General features: G+C 42.7%; 1 protein-coding gene across 2 annotated transcripts in view; it reads left to right on the plus strand.

Moving 5' to 3' along the window:
* Window positions 1–7342: 7342 nt before the first annotated feature.
* The window catches only part of FNDC1 (fibronectin type III domain containing 1), a 192895-nt gene continuing 179126 nt past the window's right edge, over window positions 7343–21111 (plus strand). For both annotated transcript variants that reach the window (XM_075597092.1, XM_075597091.1), the window contains exon 1: window positions 7343–7645. In XM_075597092.1, the coding sequence (XP_075453207.1) occupies window positions 7559–7645 (87 nt within the window). In that variant the 5' untranslated portion in view covers window positions 7343–7558. The remainder of the gene's footprint in view (window positions 7646–21111) is intronic.

Raw genomic sequence — 21111 nt, forward strand, 5'->3', positions numbered from 1 at the left:
TGGTAAACCTACCCAGCCTTAAATTGCAGAGCCAGTACAACCAACCTCACACTGATGAGACTCACAAGGTAGAAACAGCTGTCTGTGAGTGGTTTGACTGGCTTTGTATTTAATCCCATGCTGTGCTTAAAAGCTGTGTGAACAGCAGAGGATTTGCTTATTGGGGTTCAATGTAGAAATGGTTTCAGACAAAGGGTGACGTGTGCTCATTTGTATGTCATTTCCCCAGAATCCCTTGCTGCAGTGGAAGCACTGTATGCTGGGGATAATGGTGAAAGGCAGGGTTGTAGACCTGTCTAAGACACGTGAATGTGCTCACAAGTGATGTGGATATTTCCACCATTAAACTAATGAGGAAATATATATATATATATATATATATATATATATATATATATATATATATATATATATATATTGAGGAAATATGTGTGTATATATATATATATATATCTATATATATATCCACATTAGTTTAATGGTGGAAATATGCAGGATGCCTATTCCTTGCATTCTTATGGGGTTTGTATCTGTTATTGATGCATCAGTGATACATCCTTTTTATTTTGATCTTTGCATACTTTTTTTTTTTTTTGTTATACACTGGTCTACTGGTTGTACAAACGTATATTTGCATTTCATAAACAAAGTACTATTAGTTTATGGAGGGTTTGCTTTTAAAGACGTTGGATCAGTTACGTGATTGCATCTCCTATAGAGAAATGGTGCATGCAATGGTGTTTTAAGCACTGATCAACAAGAAACCCTTAATGAAGCAGTGTGTCAACAAATGCTAGATACAGATCGTATTTATACCTCTAAATATTTTAACTGTAAGTTGAGCGCACTGTTGCACATATTAAACTTTTCACATTTTTTTCTCTGCGTAATCAAATGTACCCTCCTACCCCCCCAGCCCCAAAAAAGGTATTAACATGTGGCAGCCAGAGAAGTTTATTCCACCCCAGACCTAGCATTCCTTCTGGGAACAAGCAAAGGAGAGAGTACTATTGATCGAGAGGGAGACTCTGAATTTCACAAATCTTATACATATTCGCTACTATTCAGTTTGCAGTTTATTTTTTTTATTTTAAGAAAACCTTTCCACTAGTTTTACTGATGCAATCAATGTGATTACCTTTCTATAGTAACCTTGACATTTGCTGACCTTAATGAATGCCTAGCGCTTGCCTTATTTATTGTTGCCTTGATGGCATTTTATGGCGTGCCCTATGGCCGCGCTTATAGTGCACGCGACGCGATGGGTGACGTCACCCGTCGCCGCTAGCGAAAGTTGTAATTCACTTTGCGGCGACATCGCAGGCGACCAGGTCTTTGATTGGTTCAGAGGCTGTCGCATGTGGGGACTGCCTCTGAAAAATCTAATTTGACCGTCTTCCAAATTTCGCATCGCTCCGTCGCGCTTACTATAAGCGCATGTGACAGCGGTAATACATTTGTTTTCGGGTGACGTCGCCGGTACTATAAGCGCAGCCTATTACATGCTAGTAAAATCTTAAATATTTATCACGGATCACCAAGTTTAATGAGCCTCCAAATCCATCATAAATAACTCGGCTACTAAATTGTCATATTTTAAAGGGAGTCGACACAGAGCAGCAGTATTAATATGCCCATTAATCTAGATTGGAGGTTTTATATGAAGTTCTTCCAATGACGGACTTCTCCTTTTTAGAAACATTACATATTGGTAGAGCAGTACAAATACCTTCAAAATTGCATCTCACTTTTTTGTTGTTGCCATTTTCTCTTACATGCGACTGTTTTTGCTAAAGTTCGCATTGCTCAATTTCACTACATTTCACCATAATTTCGTGAAAATAGCAGTAAATGTAATTTGAAACTTCTGAATTTACCATTTTTGCTAAAATCTATGTATCCTGTGTCGCCCTGTGTGGTTTGGGCTATAGGTCTGCCCTCCTCCTGGCAGTAATCCCTGCGTAAGGGCAGGTTTGCCAGGAGCTATCATGGGTTTTCCCCACTACATGCTGTGCAGTGAGTCAGTGAAGGCAGTGTCATCAGGCTCTGTGTCCAATTAAAAGACACGGGTGGTGCCTGCTGAGGCTACTTATTGCATAGTACTTCCTATTTAGTTGTCTGTTCCCAGAGTGAGAGGGACAAGGTGACCCAGACCAAGCTGCCAGGACTGGCAGGCTTGAGGCCTCCTTACGGGGGAGTGAGGGTACACCCGATACCTCCTATCCTAAAAGAGGATAGGGGAAGAGCTGGACCCACTCCCTGTGCCCTAGGCTGGGCGTGAGGTCAGGGACATCCTGGAGGGAGACAGCTTGCTGTGTGATCTGGCTGCTGAATAGAAGAGACCAATAAAGAGAGACTGCAATTTTACCTATACTGCCTGAGAGTGAAGTATATCGAGAGGAGGGGAAGGAACATTCTCTTGTAGATACTTCACCCCCATACAGCTGGGGGCTGCACTAGATGGTGGCGCTGCACCAGTAAGTGAGATTGAGACACAGCCCCTGAAGCCTGTCCTGTTATCCCCCATTTCATTGCGGGAGACACAGGGCCCCCTGTTACCAGCAGGTATGCACCACACTAAGACAAGTAGCCTGAGCAGTATAGTCCCAAGGAGACCCTATGTGAGATTGGGCGAGGAGTGGAATAAGGGTTACATTTGGAGACGCTGCTGAGATCAGACCTGGGGTGCCCTATTAAGTATTCTAAATTGGTGATACTGTCCCAACCACCATGTCTGCGCGCACGCCGCAACAAGTGAGCGAGACTCAAAGAACTTCTGCAAAACGTGGTCGCTGTAGGAGGGGTTCCCGCCCAAATCTGTGTTCACTGTCCGCAGTGCATTACAGACATTACCTGGTCTGAGTGAAGTCAGACTCATCAGTAAGAGCTACCACCCTGGCCACTTTGAGAACACCCTCCTATGGGCCGTAAAACAAAGCTACGCTCTGATAGATATACAACTTGTGGAACATCTTCAGAGACTGTACCCCAAGGCTATTCCCTTGTATATGCAGAAAGCCATAGCGTAGTTAGTGGGACTGTGCACAAAATGGAGGCTTACTCAGCACGGAATGCCAACAGTGAGTCACACCTACAATGGCGTCTATCACCAAGCCAGGAGAGCGCACGTGCTGCTGACTTGCGGCCTGCACCAAATTGTGTTGCAAAAATCTGTCTGGGTCTGGCAGGAAAACCAGAACACCCCCGCAATGTGAGTGGCTCAACGCAGAGTCAGAAACACTCCTTGATAGTGTGCCGCCCCGCCTCTAAATTCCACCAGGGGGAGTGAGCACAGTGAACTGCCATAAGCAACTTCTGTTCCCCATAAGGAAGGTACTGGATGCAGCAAATCACATCCTCAGTTGTATGGAGTCTGGCGAATAAAGGGAGGGAACATATCCTTTCTTTTGTGCCCATGTTTACAAAAGGACTTAATTATGTCTGGGGGTATGGACTTTAATCCCTGTAGGCTACCAATAGAATACCAGGTGGCAAAGGTGGACGCGGAGGGGTGCATACGATGTGTCTGTAACAAGTGTGACTTTCCAGGTGGAAAATTAACCTGGGGATCTAAGTGTGCCTGCTATGGGGCACAGTTCCTGAAGGCCGTGCTGCTGTGGCCTACAGAATCCACAGAGGAAGAGGTGATCGACTTCAAAACTGGACCGGTCAATGCAGGTAATCAACTTACCCCCCTCACGGAAGTTTCGGAGGGCTCGAGCACTCTAACCGTGGTTCCAGAGCTGGAACACGCAGAGAAAGATGCGACTGGCCTCTCTACTGGGGTGATCGATGCGGTTAATCAATCTACCTCAACCAAGGAGGTTTCGGAGGGCCCTTGTGGCCTAACCCCGGTTCCAGACAACTCTAGAACCCGTTCCAGAACCAGAACCACAGATGACGGAGCCAACTAAGGGTAAGGTGACTGCCCAGGGAGAATGGGGATCGCTACGACGGATGCCACAGGAACAGTACTGCTTTGTGCCAATTGACACCTGTGAATGCGAGGTGCCCAGACGCTCTTCCCCTGAGGTGTCCCTACTCTCATCCTTGTCTACTGATTACAGCGGCCAGTAACTCGTGGTGATGCGCCAGCCGGGGGACCACCCAAGTGAAGCTGAAGATAAAGAAACGTTTATCCCCTCTACTGCGCACCCTGCTGTGGGCCAGTCTGGCCTACTACGATGGTGTCATAGGCTTAGGACCAGTACCTACCGACCTAAAGGGTGTGTTGACTGCCCCAGGGGTGTCGGTTGTGAGCTCCCAGGTGACCACGGAGCACGGTTGCTCCTTAAGCATGGCCACCAGGGCGATTGGCTCGCCTTGACATTACGTCCTGGTGGAGGTGTCCCCCTTAGAAATTGCTGTCCAGTGGTACATGTGGATCAGTGTCCACACACTACCCATCAAGTGGAGAGAAACTTCAGCCACACTGCGGTGTCCAGTGAAGCGGAGATTGTACCTGACCGTGTTCCAGATCTGGCAACCCTTTACTCCCTGCAGGATGTGACGGAGATATCCGGTGAAGAGGCCCTGCTCGGTGGTTACTTACTATTCAAAGGATCACCAAGCTCATCTGTCCCAAGACCCAGATCTCGTGATGTATCCATGAGTCATCATTTCAGAAGTGACTGATGGAGCAAACCAGGACTGTGCTGTGATAGCTTGGGTGATTATTGCCTCCTTCATGCACAACATGGAGCGCTCCATTCACCATGTGGTGGACTGAGGGAAAAGTTCAAGACCTCCTGGCCTACCGCATCCATGCCGCGGATGGCCGGGTAACGGTCTGGCACAAAGACACCGTGCTGTTCCTTCCACCAAGTGGGGGAAGTAGTATAGAAACAGTGACTGTAGCACCTGATCATGATCTCCGAGAGACTACCCAGGCAGAGGCTCACAAAAGTCAAAGTGAGGTACCCCCAAACTTTAGGGGGTTAGGGGCACCCCACTGTGGATCTCAGCAAACAGTCAACACTCAGCTGGCCTTGGGTATTACTGTGTGTGATATGCCATGTACTGTGAATGTTAGAGTGAATATGTTAAGTTGTTCATAATATGCACTGCATTTTTATTGTATAACTATATGCACTGTGATGCTGACCTCCAAGCGGGGACATTGGTATTTCTACCAGGGGAAGGATGTAGTTAGCTTACGTGTTTGTTGTGGGGGCAAGCGCGTCGCCGGGGGCTCCCGGCGGTGTCTGCAATGGGACGCCGCCATGTTGGTTGTGTTTGCGCATGCGCGGAGGCTCACGCATGCGCAGAGGTATCTGGCGGCCATGTTGAAGTTGGCGCGGGAGTTCGTGCCTACGCAGGGCCATGCGCAGAGGTTGGCAAGAGTAGCGGCGGCCATTACAAGGGAGCAGGAGCAGAAAGAGCTAGCGGCAGCCATTACAAGTTTGCGCATGCGCAGTACACATCACGTACGCGGCCCCAATTGTAAAGAGGGCCATGGAGGACTACAAGGCCCAGAGTACTTGGGGCCATACAGACCACCTGACGCCAGGGAGCCAATAGGGCTTGCAGCTCCTCCTGCTGGAGAGATACATTGTTGCGCACAGACCATGCAAGTCAGTTGGTGCTGGGATAAGGTAGGGGGAGGTAGTGTGTAGGGAGCAAGTAGCTTATACACTAGGCCAGGTTACCCCCCTAGGCCCCAGCTAGGCCCAACTCACTATTAGGATTGTGGCTGCTCTAGGGAAGGCCCCTGTTAGGGACTTTGCCCTGTTAGCAGTCAGTGTAGTCAGGGACACAGTGGCAGTGCTGCGTGCTCTGACAAGAAGGGTCAGTGTTGGAAGGGAATCATTCTCTGCAGTAGCAGAGACTGACTGTCTTGGTGGTGAGGTCATCAGAGGGAGACCATCCACCAGGAGGAGGACGCCATCGCCGAGGCTTCAGCGCTGGATACAGACGGGTCCTCTTCAGTTCTGCGGCACCCGGGTGCAGGAGCCCCGGGCAGGTACAGTGACCACATGCACCACCATTACCGGTACCAAACAGGCACTGATCACGCCTAAGGGGTGGGTTGCAGAACACTTGTGACTCTGGGAATAAGGTGTGGGGTACAAACCCCTGCGAGGTGACCGGGTAGTTGTACTATTAGGGGTATAGAGTGATACCGTTGCTAATGTTATTGTCTGTGTTGTCTATACAGTAACTGTTATATTGTGGGTTTGTTACAGTAAAGCCTTTCTATTTTATTACTGTGTGAGTAATGTGATCGTGTCCTGTGTCAGGGTCATTCTGCCATTAGAATCCTACACAGGTGGAGGCGCTGTGTTTATGTAATATCGTTCCAGAGGATACACCCCAGGCTCTCAATGGCGGAGGTTCAGGCCTCCTGTGAACCTAACAGGTAAAAGCACCACACACCTGGTAATACATATCGATTCCCCTCACATGCACTCTATCTGCGATTGGGGATGGGGAAACTGTGTTACACCTGCATATTTTGTAAATCGCAGGATACAACTAAATGTAGTACTTCTCTCAAACTAGCAATCCACTGGTCTTAATCAGCAGTGCCTACAGGTCTAATATCTCCACTCCTTCATTGCCTCTGCTGTCAAGAACTCTGGAGTATGAAATATGTGACTATTGGATTATTATTTTTTTTGGTATGTTATTTAATGACACTCCAGTAGTATTTCTGGCTACATGTAAAACATGCTAAAATAATTATGTATTATTGGCCGCAATATGTCCTACATGTTTCTGCAGTTTTGTAAATATGCCCAATTAGAAAAAGTTGCTCCCCATGCAACTGTTACAAATGTTAAAAATTATGATATTCTGCAAAATAGTGGTTATGTACTGAAGTCTTCCAGCACCAAAAGGGTGGCAAAGCCAGAGCCCCAGATTTGCCCTGAATTTATTAAAGGAAAAAGTACTATTCCTTACAATGGGAGGAGTGGCTCAGTGAGTAATAAACAATAGTAAACACAGTTTGAATCAGGGGAACCTGGTTCCATTCCTGATGTTGCTCCTTTTGAAATTGGACAAGTCACTTTTGGCTCCATGCACTTCAGGCACCAAAATCATAGATTTTAAGCTAATTTGGCAAGGGATTGTCTGTAAAAATTCTGTAATTGTAAAGCGCTTTGAGTCCCACTGGGGAAAAAAGCAGTACAGTATATGAAATAAAGATACTGTTCCTATAAATCTGCTACTGGTTTTGCAGCTGGGAGACTTTCGTTAATTTACCCCATAGAGTTCAAATCCAAATTAATACAGAAAGTCTAAGTGCATCAGAGCCTGGAAACCCACTAGATGGCACTCTTCATCTTCTTATGGACATAATGCATCATTTCCTTCTCTACAGAAGAGGAGAAGAATCAAGAAAGGAAGAACAGAGGGGAAAAAGGGAAAGGCTGATGTGACTTCTGGAGTCTGGACGTATTAGTTAGGAGCAGCTTGTGCTGCTGTATCACAGGAGGAATCTATTTTGCTTCCTGTGTAAAGCACACGGTGTTCTTGTGCTTGTATCCTTTCCTACCTCTATTCTCCCAAGTCTCTTGAGGTCTGGGTGTTTTAGTGACAAGGATGGCTCAAAGGAATGGACCCAGCGAAGCTCCTACCTTATTCTCACTTCTGGCTATCATGCTTCTGGCTCTTCTTGGCTCATCAGCAGCAGAACCAACAGGTAGGAGCAACGGAGATGAATTGCTTTCCATATTTATATTGTGGTTCATTTCTATATCTCTTCCTGATCATACAAATGATGTCCAATATTATTGTTGAATGAGTGACTGGTTAAGCAGAAGCTAGAATGCAGATCAACATCGCTAGAAATAGTCGGGGCTAGTAGACCATATCCAAACTCACAATCCCTAAACACCTGGAGTTGGTTTTGTTTTACTTTGTTGGCACCTCCTGCGTCTCCCAGCTTCGCAGCACGTCCCAAGCAAAAATTCGGGGTAACCAAAATGAGTACTTTCTTACCATATAATTTCGTTTTTGCCTCTTGATAAATTGCCAAGAGCAGATCACTGATACTTGAAAGATGCCATCATGCTTTCCGTTGATGTGATTTCTGTTAAACCATTCTTCTGCTGTAGCCCAACCATATAATTTGTGTCAGAATCCACTTTTTTTGGATGCATTCCAACCCCCTTAGAGACCGTTCTGTGTGCCAAAAACACAGTAGAGGGCTAGTTTGATGGATCCGGGGTTATTACATTTGCGTATTGTGTTTGCTATTAAATTGTGAGAGCAAAGGAAAGGTAATACATTTCTAAACCTAGACCTTGATTTATTTGCAGTTAAATTGCGAAGCTCTCATTCCTTTTCGAGAACTGGGTGGGGGTGGGGGAGAGTTTCTGATTGTGCTAGTTAAAAAAAAGTGACAGCAAGAACCTGTCCTAACGTGTGAGCTTTTATGCTCTGACATTCATTCTGAGGTGATGTAAATCCAAGAGAATAGTAGTTATTTCGTTGAATGATGTGCATCAGTAACTTTTTTTAAATTTCCTATTAAATATACCACTTTATCTCGGCATTCAGGCACCGACATCAACAATAATTAGACTGTAACATCCTCAGTCTTTCCCATTGCATACACATTTGTTTTATCTATAAGATATGTGTCTGCATTTTAATACCTGCTCTGCGAGCTCATGTAAACACATGCACAACAGCGATCTATATCTATAGATTTATATCTTGTATAAATACCTGTAGATCTATATCTTGTGCAAATATCTATATCTTATGGTTATATCTATAGATCTATATCTTGTGTATCCAAGTTTAGGGAATAAGCAAATGAAGAAACTCGGCTACTGTAGCTATGTGGACCTGCTATTAATTTCTTGTCTACGTGTCTTAGGAAAAATTCAAGCTGAAATGCAGGTGGAAACGTAGCAGACAAATAGAGCCAACTGCTCTGTTTGTGAGGTCATTATATAGGAGACAGTGGGACTTGGTGACATCAGCGTTGTGTGGAGCAGAGTGGGCAATAAAGAGAATAAACCACATCCAGTGCCCCAAGAACTCTTAAATCAAGAGGTCTTGTCCCGCTACAATTCAGATAAACACCTTCACTTCTTTTTTTTTTTTTTTCTGCATATTTGACCTGGCTCATTAACATGCCCCTTTGCTCACCTGGTGCTGTCCCCCTAACTATTCCTTAATTCTATTCCACTGGTCAGTTGCATAAACCATTTCTTAAATCACCTGGTTTCATGTTTTCTTGTCTATTTTGACAGGTTTCTTACTTTTCCTAAACAAGGGCTCTGAAATCTGATTGCAATTGTCCTCCTTTGAAGAGAGATTTCAAATCTAATTCTGCTGCTTGTCCACCAAATACTTCGCACCACCACTAGATAACTTCTCTCATTGATTGGCGTGTCCACATGAAAACTTTGCTAAAGGGCAGATATTACTGTACTATGAATATGTGGGCTCAATCAATACAAATATATTGCTTGTTGCCTGATATTTGCCACTATGCATCCTGGGGTCTGACCATCAGTACGTTTCTGAAGGGGCTCGGACTGAAAAGGTTCAAAATACCTGCAAAACTGCAGCACTCAGCAAGTTGATGTTGGAAAAAACAAGTTGGTAATGTGAAGCAGGTGTCTGACACTGCTGAATATTTGCAGCTGTCGCCACGTGCTACTTAGTTCTTTTGCTCTGCAGAGATCATAAAATGTCTCGAATTCAGGTAGCTCCTGCTTCCACTTTTTTTTTTTTGCTTGAAACAGCAAGCAACCGTGTACTGTACGTCTCTGTGTCTGAGCATCATGCAGTTAAAGGTTGAAAGAGTAGAGCCTTGTCACTGCCTTTTGTAGCTGGTTGAACACAGTTTGAACGTTTCTTTTTTTGTGCCCCTGGGCAAGTCGCGTCATATACCTGTGCCTCGGGCACCAAGTTTAGACTGTAAGCCCTAATGGACATAGGCGTATTGTGCCTGCGATATTCTATGTACAGCTCTGCGTATATAGAAGAAAAGGGTATTCGTAATAATAATGGCGTTCCACAAAGAATAAATTTGCGCAGTGTGCAATATTGTTGTCTAGCGTATGTTGGCATACTAACCTGTTAAAGCCGCAATAGCCTCTGTTTCTGTGTTTTTTTAACATGGACAGAGGTGGTTGCATTGATCTTTCTGCCTATCCATCTAGTAATGTAGATATTTAATGCACTTTTTAACTCCAACAAATCAAAAAATGTATAACTGAGTCAGTATTGGTGACCATACTAGGGTCGTGCTTTGGAACACATGTTTTCTCTATTTGAATTGCTATATTTTTAATATGGCTTTAAATCATTGACCCAGGATATGTTAACACAAAAGGCAAAGCCAGAAAATAAAAGCTATTCAAAACTGCAGAGGAGAGTTGTTCATGTTCTACAAGAAGTACAGTAAGTATACAAAACACAATCAAATATGTACATGATGTATAATTTATATATAGATCTATTCATCTAGGACCTAATCCACAACCAGGGTTAACTATGTCCAAGCCTTCAACCAAATAGTCACATTCCACAGTTTTATTCTTGTACCAAACTCTCTCCACTGTTCATACTGTACTGTATGTGTAAGTAATATCTATCTATTAACGGTGTTGTGTCAGTGCGGTTCTGAACTTGTTCTGTGTAGCTGACTGATTTCCTGCAAATTAGTTTTTGATGACACTGCCTTATAAATCAAAGGATGGTGGAATGTTTTCGCTGGAGTTCACTTTGGAAGCAGACCATGGCTTATCTCCACCATGTTCAGTGCAGTTACATTAAATGTCCAGACAGAGCCAAGGAAACGTTTGAATATTTGGGAACAAACTCAAGTTTAATTAGAAAAAAAAATAAAATAAATATTAGGTTTCTTGAACGAGTTAGTGGGATTTTGTTTTTCCCAAACTGTTTTTCAAGATTTATTGTAGCTGCACTTACACTGTATTTAGACTTTAAAAGTCAATTTTGAAAAAGACCACATAGCTCCAGATGATGATCAGCTGGTTTTGCAACCACAGTTCATATTAGGCTAAATATTTTGTAATGGTAGATCTCAGATCAGTTATTAAGGGGGCAGGATTCGTAATGGAGAAGCTAAGGTAAATGTTAATGGACCACAGTGCGCTTAAGATGTAAAAGTCTACAAATACTACATCACATGTCCTCTTCGCCCGCCTATAATCTCCTTTCCCCTGATAGTCTCTTCCCACTCTCGACTCCAAGGCTTCTTCTGGACAGAGACACAACTATGGAATTCCCTTCCCTGCAACATCCGACTCTTCCCCCACCCTTTGCACATTTAAACATGACCTGTAAACTCACTTCTTCCAGGAAAAGGATGCATCATCCACCTGATATCCTGGATCCATTCCCTTCTGCCTCCACTGCAACACTAGAGAGATGCAAAAGTTTCGCCAAAGTTTGTGAGCCAAGTGTAATCTGCCCTTTAGTGAGAATTTTTGCAGAAATCGGGAAATGTTGTTTAAAAACAAAAAAGGCTGGAAAGTTAATATGACCTTTTTATATACTGCCATTTTAGCAAAAATGTGGCGACAATGGTGGAAAAGGTGTCATTTTACTCATTTTCAAGCAATGTGAACTTTTGTGCACACCTATCTTCTGTTACAATGCTAAGGACTTCCCAGCTGCTGCTTGGCGAGCAGCTTTTACAAACACACTGTACTGTGCCTTACGTTTCTCACCTTTTGCATTCCATTCAGATTTGCATCTCCGGGGATGACACTGCTTCCCTAGAGATACTTGGCAGTTAAGATACCGGCTTTTCTTCCTGGTTTTTATGCTGGGTGTTGTATTGTATGTCTTTATTTATATAGCGCCATTAATGTACATAGCGCTTCACAATTGTAATACACGTGACAATCATATAAATAACAAATACAGATAACAGGTCATGGGAATAAGTGCTTCAGACATAAACGTAACATTTAAGAGGAGTAGTCCCTGCTCCGAGGAGCTTACAATCTAATTGGTATGTAGGAAGAACGTAGAGAGACAGGAGAGGGGGATTTTGGTAAGTGCCAAAGCCAAGCTTTTTGTATCATGTCTAGTAATATCTACGGTGCTACTCATATGCTTCTTTGAGCAAGTGTGTCTTAAGGTGGGTCTTAAAGGAGGATAGAAGAGAGGGTGCCAGTCGGATATTGAGGGGAAGGGCATTCCAGAGGTGTGTTGAATGGCCATCCAATAGGAAGCCACAACAGATGACGTTACAGTTTCTGATTGGCTCTTGTGATATTTAATCTGCCATTTTGTTTCCCCTGGACTTGTTCACTGGTACTTATCGCAGGAACTGGAGGAGGGGTGTCCTGGGAGCGGTTGAAACTAGCACGACTTATTTCCAGAAACCTGTATGGTCCAATGCTGTCGGAAAACATGGGGGGTAAACAAAAATGAGTAGTCAGGATTGCGTTTTTAAATTATTTGTTTCGACTTTTAATTAAAAAAAACACAATGCTTTAAAGGGTTAGTATAATGTTTGCCTAGTCACTTTGTGATCAGACTGCTTGTAAACACTGGTATGTAGAAGTGTTAATCCACACACTTTTTTTTTTTTTTTGTTTTCCTTTGTCTTGTGGAACGCAATTATGATGCCCACATTAGCCGACCAGTTGAAAGTGGAGAACAAGAAGTATCCAATTAGAATTCACGAAACCCTGTGAAAATAAAAACCTTTTTGTTACATGAAAGAAACCGGTGTAAGTTTTTCTTTAAGGGTGGAAAAAAAGAGAGTCTTTAGTCAATAAGGAGAAATAAAATCTTAGAAATTCCAGACGTCTTACAGCATGGTTCACTTGGTAACTCTGTGTCTCACTAGGCCCCCCAAATGTCACCATTAGGATTGCTAAAACATAGAGCTGTATTGTTATCACTTCTTCAATGTGTTCTATTTTCCTCACTTGCTTTGCATTTTCTTTATTCACAATCCAAACTCCAGTAATACCAAGAGTCGGTAGTGTTCTTACTGTTCCTCGTGGTGGTTTTGTAGACGTCCCGGTGTACATATTTGAAGGGCTGGTGTGTTTCTTTTTTTTAGATGTGCATTTTTTTGCTGACCTAAAATAGTAACAGTTCCACGTGATCTAAGATTACATTGTATACATTGGCGGAAAGTTGAAGTGTTAGAACAAACCTAAAATGGCAACTGCAAAGGGAGAAGACCTAAAATAGCTAGTTTTATAAGACAGGAAAACAAGATATATACTACATTCTAGAAATATTATTTCTCTTATATATTTTTTGGCAAGGTTTAATTAAAACTTCTATGCCAAACTATTAAATCAAGCATGCCATGTCATTGTGGTTCAATAGCAAATTATTTATGCCGTTGGATATGTTTTTAATCATTTTCATTGCCTGCTACTATTCTATTCTCCAATCTATATTTCCCCTCTACTCTAGTACAGAGTATCTGTGAGTGTCTAGGATAATACTTTATTTTAAGATGTTTGCTTTGTGTGTTTCCATTCATCTTTGTTATTTCTCTCGCAACTATTGCTCTCCATCACAATTATTTTATTCCATCCAATGGAAGATCAGAGACATTACAAGCTGAATGAAATAAAAAGTGATGTTTTTACCTTCTTGTTGAGGGCTGGCTGTTACTTATTTCCTTTCCTCTACATCAACGGCTCTTTTTCTCCCCACCCGTCATCGAGGTTCTGGAACCAAATGAGTGATTTCTAAAGGGTTTTGCCAAATTACACTTTCATGGAATAATTCTGACAGCATATTTAATATGGCCCCACCTGTGTTGCAGCCTCAAGAAGTTGCTCGGTTTGCTTAAGGTCTTATACTCTAGTGCAGTGGTTCTACAAATGTTTGTATTGTGTTTGTATTGTGTCCCACAGTTTTTTACATTTTGGGACCCCCATCTTGTATTTTCTGCGCAAAGTAAGATGACCCAGAGGTTGGTCCTCATAAAATCCATTTTTGAAGAATAAGGATTCCAGTTAGTGGAATACATTACTTAAATTGTTCATTCTGGGAAACTGCTTTCATTCTCTCTGGTCAGTCTGTCTCATGAACTCTGTTTTTGTTTTTGTCACTCAATTACCTTATTTTTTTTTGCCACTTTCTATATTGCCCAATCATTTTGTTCCATCTGTCACTCCAAGCACCACTTTCAGTCTTCTGGTCCCTCTCAGCTACAGATGCAACCACCAGTATCCGATCACTTGCCTGGGTAAAAACTAAGGCATCTCACAGTAAATGCCTCAACATTTCTGTGAGATTCCTTATGGCCCATCGGATTAACATAGCAGGGGTCCCTGAGTCCCATCTATTTTGAATGGGGCTGCAGAGACCCCCTGCTGTTAATCCAATGGGCCATTAGGAATCTCGCTGAAATGTTGAGGCATGTTGAGGCATTTACAGTGAGATTGTCCCAGATTTTCCAAGGCAAGTGATCTAATACTGGTGGCTGCATTTGTAGGCACCCCCACTTTGTTAATCTTAACATGAACACCTGGGAAATCCCCTCATACTCCAATCTAATTTTATCACTTACATTTCTTTCATCACAAGTTTGCAGTAGTTCTATTGTTCACTCCTTTAAATAAGGCATTATGAAAAGAAGGCTAAACATGTATTTTAAGAGCCATGGCTCTTCAACTGGTAGCCCTTGGTCTAATTGTGGCTCTGTGAAGGGCCTTGAGGCGGCCCTTGGACTCGGTAGCCCAAGCAACTAGTGTGAAACTAGCAGGAGCGATGTGCAACAATTTTCCACACTCGTAAATTAAAAGAACAATCCAAGCAGGTGGTATTTTGTATTATAATTTCCAAGTTCTAAAATGACATAGTAAGCTTGTGGCCCTTCTACTCCTGAATGTTTTCTGATCTGGCCCCTTTAAGGAACTGGTTGAAGATCCCTGATGTACACTATTTTAAGTATGTATTATTGTCACAATGAAATGGTGCCCCAGGCATCATTTTGGAACAAAAATTCCAGACCTTCCATATTACCGGTTTCTGCAGACTAAAATCTTGCAGTTAATAAGAGCCAACCCACAAAATGTAGCAGTCTTGGAAGCTTGTCTGTGGTTTTGAATTGCAGTTGGCAAATCCACACGAATACTTATTTTTTTGTAACAAATTTGCCCCTTCGTACTCGGAGATTGGCAGTGCATTGTTATGGTCCATATTGCCACTATGGCACAAAAGGGATAAAAACGTATCCAGATCCAGAATAAGGTCACTGTGAGATGCACAAGCTAGGAAAGTGTTTGGCTACAAAACGCACAAGGCTCACAATGCAATGTTTTCTGCCTTCATTATTCCAGCTTGTCTGGAAAGTATTAACCACATCGCCCCATTTGTCAGAAACTTTGTAATGTTTTTCTCACTAAGAAGAAATCGCCTTATCTCTATGCAGGTCGGTATTAGAAGAGTCCCCCCCCCCCCTGTTCTCCTGCCCCATCTCCCTGATAGAAGCCATGAAATACTGACCATCAGAGCAAGTTACCACAGATAAATTCATGTTGAATTTCCTCATTAGAATTTTACAATGCACCAGTTGTTTTATTATGTAATCAAGTACTATGTAAAGTCGTGTGTGCATTTGCTATCTTACCCAGTTGTCTTTTAGAGCAAAGATGAGGGTTATTGCACTACCGATGCAAACATTGGCCTATCTTGAAAGTGAACTTAATGTACAGTAATGTCCTTGAAGAAATTTCCAACCTTCCTTTTTTCTTTGTAGCTGTTTTTTATTTTATAATTTAGTAATGGCACATTGTTCACTTGGCTACCTCTGCGGTTTTATTCTCACTTTTTCCAGCACACCAGATGACACAGAGCGGTTTTCCATGCAGACTTTAAAAGAAATTGTCTTATCCTATGCCTCTCAGATGAGGCTTGTTGAAACCCAGTGATGTCACAGAGTGGGAATGTCTTGCTAAACTCATTTTAGTTTCAGGCAATTCTAAGGAATACAATACACAGTTCAAAAATCAGTGGGTAGGAAAAAGCTAGCGGTGGAAAACAGACACCCTACTGTCAACTACGGTAAAGAAATATGTAACAAAAATAAACATGGAGTGTACGGCAACTTGACTAATATTTACTAAGTGGTGTAAAGTCATAAAGCACCTTATAGTCCATTCAAGTAAATGGGGGTAATGTGCTTTTATATCAGGGGTAGACCACTCCAGTCCTCAAGAGCTACCAACAGGTCAGGTTTTCAGGATGTCTCTGCGTCGGCACAGGTGGCTCAGTTGAAGATGTACCCATCTGTACTGAAGCAGGTATAACTATAGAAAGGGACCTCGCTCAGACCCCTAGAAGGTAGAGGCGTGCTGCCTGGGGATGGGCTAGATAGATAATAAATGTGTATCGAGAGTGATACACCAAAGAATCCCCTTTAGATAGGCGCACTGCAGACCTGAAAATAAAGACGGTCAGGGGTAGGATGTAGTGTGTATAAATAAAAAACTTTATTAAATATTTGTGTATAAATAAAAACTTTATTGAATATTAGTGTAATAATGTACACAAAACAGTATATAGTGCTGTACTATACACTGACTAATAATAGACTGCTGTAGGTCTATGTCAACCTCCGTCAAGCGTCTCACTGTGCTCCCATTAGTTCTGTCTCCCTTGAAGTGTGAAAATCTAGGCAGATGCTCTAAATGTCAATAATCTAGATGGGTTATTGTAACCCTATGACATATTGGTAGGTATAGGCTCTACCGAGACTAACAGAGAAGTTCACGCAGCACATCAACGTAATGTGCACACTGCGCATGCGTCATGTAAGTTAAAACAGTAGAGTCTGTTTATATGCGAGTTGCGCATGCGCCGGGGCAGTGCGTGAAGTAAATGTTTGGACGGCCCGTATAAGGTTGGTAACGGGTAAAGGGAGTACTGGGTGTCGAGGAAATGTTCAATAGTGATTACACATAGTGACACACAGAGCGTAGTGCCTATGGATCACTATAGATCGTAGTTTGATATGAACCCAGTATATATGCGTATTCTTTGTACATTGGTGCGTTCATGTGTCAAAGTTTGTGCTGTATCTGGTATAGTGTGCGTCTCAAACGGGCGTAGGTACGAGGATGCTGTGCACCTTTAGTAGCAGGAGTAGTGAAAAATAGTAAACGCAGGTCTGGGCTGCTTGGTAATATTTTCAACGGGGTTTTTTGGTGCCCATGTGACCGCAGAGCTGCTCACTCGTAAACTGCTGCAATTGAGAAAAATGGTATAGCACACGAGACCTAGGTAGTCAGAGCAGCCGTGTCTATACAGGGCTGCATGGAAAAAACATGCACGGTAGTATTTAAAGCAGGCAGGCTATTTTGATAGTGAATAGCAAGTGCTGCCCTGTAGCAGCACTAACACCTCTTTAAATGGGTGTATCAAATGAAAGTTAGACACAGGTCAGCGCACTAGAGGAGCTAGTAGAGATAGCTGGCGTGGTAAGGTATGAATCATACAGCTAAAGACCCGACATGCTGCATGTTTCGTCACTTCCTGTGACTTCATCCGGGGTGGGCGTTGCTTTGTTCCCGGTCGCTTCTTTATACCCTGTAGTTGCCATAGCGATCATGGGACACCAAATGCTGTAATGTGGTGATGCATGAGTACTGCATCCTAAACTGACCTAAGTTATTGTATGTAATACAAGTAAGAATTAACTTTGCTGGATTTCAAAAAATTGGGTTGGTGGTGACAACACTAAAATGAGTTGAAATGTGACTGTGATCTGACATAGGTTCATAGGAAAGAGTTAAAGACAAAACCTTCGTTTAAGCCAGATGGATAGTGGGTATTGAGCAGATAAATCCACCTGGCCTCCCGTTGCAGGAGTTTCTTATCCCAATTCCCCCTGCGAATGCTGGGGGGAACATGGTCTATGCCTTGAAAGTTAAGCGTATCAAGTTTCCCTGCATGGTGGTCCCTAACATGACGGGAGACCGGGGTGTCCAAAGCATTCCTGATAGATCCTATATGTTCCAGGATGCGTCTCCGGAGTTCTCGCTTTGTCTTGCCAACATACTTTTTTCCACATAGACAAGTTATCAAATAGATAATTCCACTGCTCTTGCAGTTGATAAACTGTTTTATGGTGTATGTTTTATTGTTGTCAGTATTTGTAAAGGTCTTGCTTTCCTTAACATAGCCACAAGCTTTGCAGTGATGGCACTTATATGATCCTTTGACGCTCAACCAAGTTGTACTTTTTCTGTTGTTTCCCAGCGTAAAGTGGCTGTGCACCAACAAATCTTTAATATTTGGTGCCCTTCTCCAGACAATTGATGGATGGCTTCTAAGTACCTTCTTCAGATCTTCGTCGTTCGTCAGGATAGGCCAATGCTTGGTAAGTATCCTGTGGATATCTCTCCACTGATTGTGGTAAGTGGCTATGCATCTGATCTCACTCATTTTCTTGCTGTCATCCGGTGATGGAGATTTTAGTAAATCAATACGTGGTGTGTTGATTGCACGATGATACGCCGTCTTGAGTTGGCGATTAGAGTATCCCCTAGCTAGGAAGTTATCCCGCATTTTTGTGCTTTCTTCTTTAAATGCCATGATATCTGTGCAGTTGCGTCTGATGCGCAAGAATTGTCCTGTGGGGATACCTCGTATGAGGGGTTGAGGATGAAAACTGTCGGCTCTAAGGTAACTATTAGTGGCAGTCTCTTTCTTGTGGTTCGTTGTGGAGAGATAACCATCCTCATTGATAGTGATTCTTAAGTCCAAAAAGGTAATGCTGTTAGGGCTACTTTCCGATGTCAACTTAAGGTTGTGTTCGTTGAGGTTAAGTATTTTCAGAAAGATTTCCAAATCATTCCTTGTGCCCTTCCAAAGTAGTAGGATATCGTCTATGTAGCGTAGCCACAAATCTATGTGTTCTGTGTACATAGACATTCCTTCTGAAAAGACACTGATGGCCTCCCACCAGCCTAGGTATAAATTGGCGTAGGTGGGGGCACATGTTGTACCCATGGCTGTTCCTTGGATTTGTAAATAATATTTGGAATCAAATAAAAAGTAATTGTGTTCCAATACAAACTCTAAAAGCTCGACAATGAAGGCATTATGTTCAGTGTATACACAGCTACGTGATGATAAAAAGTATGCTACCGCCATGAGACCGAACTCGTGTTTTATGCTGGTATACAGTGACTCCACATCGAAGCTTACCAGCAAAGTACCCTGCGTGACTTGTATTCCTTCAAGTCTGTTAAGGACATCCTTGGTGTCCTGGACGAAGGAAGGTAGTGATGTAACAAATCCTCTGAGTACTTTGTCTATATATATACTGATAGGTTCGGTAAGTGAGCCGATGCCCGCTACTATAGGTCGTCCAGGTGGTTTTTTAATGTTTTTATGGACCTTAGGGATGGTATAAAAAGTTGCTATAGTAGGGTCTTTTTGCATCATGAAGTCATGTTCGTTTTTTGATATAACTTTCATCTCCAAACCTTTACGTAATATATTGCCCAAAGTTTTTTGAAATGGTACTGTTGGGTCACCAGAGAGAGTCCTGTAGCATTTTTTATCCTTGAGCAATCTCAAGTTTTCCCTTCTGTAGTCCTCTGTTTTTTGTATCACTAAATTTCCTCCCTTGTCGGCCGGCTTTATAGTGATTTCCTTTAAATCTTTTATTTCTTTTAGTGCCTTTTGTTCTTCTTGGTTCAAATTACTCTGTATCTTGGTCTCTTTCAGGGATTCCAAATCCTTAGTAACCAAGTTAAGGAATGTAGAGATGTTGGCGCAGCTGTCCTGGTGCGGTGTAAATCGGCTTTTAGGTTTCAGTGTTGTGTGGGGTCCATCTCCAGGATCTTTGTCCCCATCTTCCAGGAGGTTGATCAAGTTGACTAGATGTTCTTTATCTTGGGTTTGCAGAAATTCTTCATATAGATTAGGTATCGCATTTCTTCCTCGTCTCTTGAAGAATTTGTGCAGGAGCATTTTGCGTGCGAAGAGGTTTATATCTTTAATGGTCTCAAAAAGGTCAAATTTATTGGAGGGAACGTAGGATAAACCTTTTTCTAGGAGGCTGAGTTGAGCCTCCGTAAGGGTTATTTCAGAGAGATTTATGATTTCACTCTTGTTGTTACATAGGTTCTCCCTGTTTAGTGTCTTCTTTTTCTCTGCCTCCTGTATCCTGACCATCTTCCTCTTCCTCTTCCTCTCCAATACCCCTCCTCTTCTAGTCTTTCTGGGCCATAATCTATTGCCTCCTGGGCCTGGCCTAAAAAATGTTCAGGGTTGTGACTCTCCCCTTGTGCCGGGGTTTTATCCCTTTGTGATTTTGATCTCGTTGTTATCCTGTTAGTGGGGATTACAAGAGTGGCAAAATTTATAAGCACCATTTCCAAGCCGAAAGGGCCAAAATACAGGATCATAGTGACTCGTCCACTGACTGGGAAATGTCAGAGACTGAAGACAGTAGTGGATATCAAAACAGGATAACAACGAGATCAAAATCACAAAGGGATAAAACCCCGGCACAAGGGGAGAGTCACAACCCTGAACATTTTTTAGGCCAGGCCCAGGAGGCAATAGATTATGGCCCAGAAAGACTAGAAGAGGAGGGGTATTGGAGAGGAAGAGGAAGAGGAAGATGGTCAGGATACAGGAGGCAGAGAAAAAGAAGACACTAAACAGGGAGAACCTATGTAACAACAAGAGTGAAATCATAAATCTCTCTGAAATAACCCTTACGGAGGCTCAACTCAGCCTCCTAGAAAAAGGTTTATCCTACGTTCCCTCCAATAAATTTGACCTTTTTGAGACCATTAAAGATATAAACCTCTTCGCACGCAAAATGCTCCTGCACAAATTCTTCAAGAGACGAGGAAGAAATGCGATACCTAATCTATATGAAGAATTTCTGCAAACCCAAGATAAAGAACATCTAGTCAACTTGATCAACCTCCTGGAAGATGGGGACAAAGATCCTGGAGATGGACCCCACACAACACTGAAACCTAAAAGCCGATTTACACCGCACCAGGACAGCTGCGCCAACATCTCTACATTCCTTAACTTGGTTACTAAGGATTTGGAATCCCTGAAAGAGACCAAGATACAGAGTAATTTGAACCAAGAAGAACAAAAGGCACTAAAAGAAATAAAAGATTTAAAGGAAATCACTATAAAGCCGGCCGACAAGGG

This window comes from Ascaphus truei, chromosome 4 (assembly GCF_040206685.1).
Source record: "Ascaphus truei isolate aAscTru1 chromosome 4, aAscTru1.hap1, whole genome shotgun sequence".
Classification (NCBI taxonomy): domain Eukaryota; kingdom Metazoa; phylum Chordata; class Amphibia; order Anura; family Ascaphidae; genus Ascaphus; species Ascaphus truei.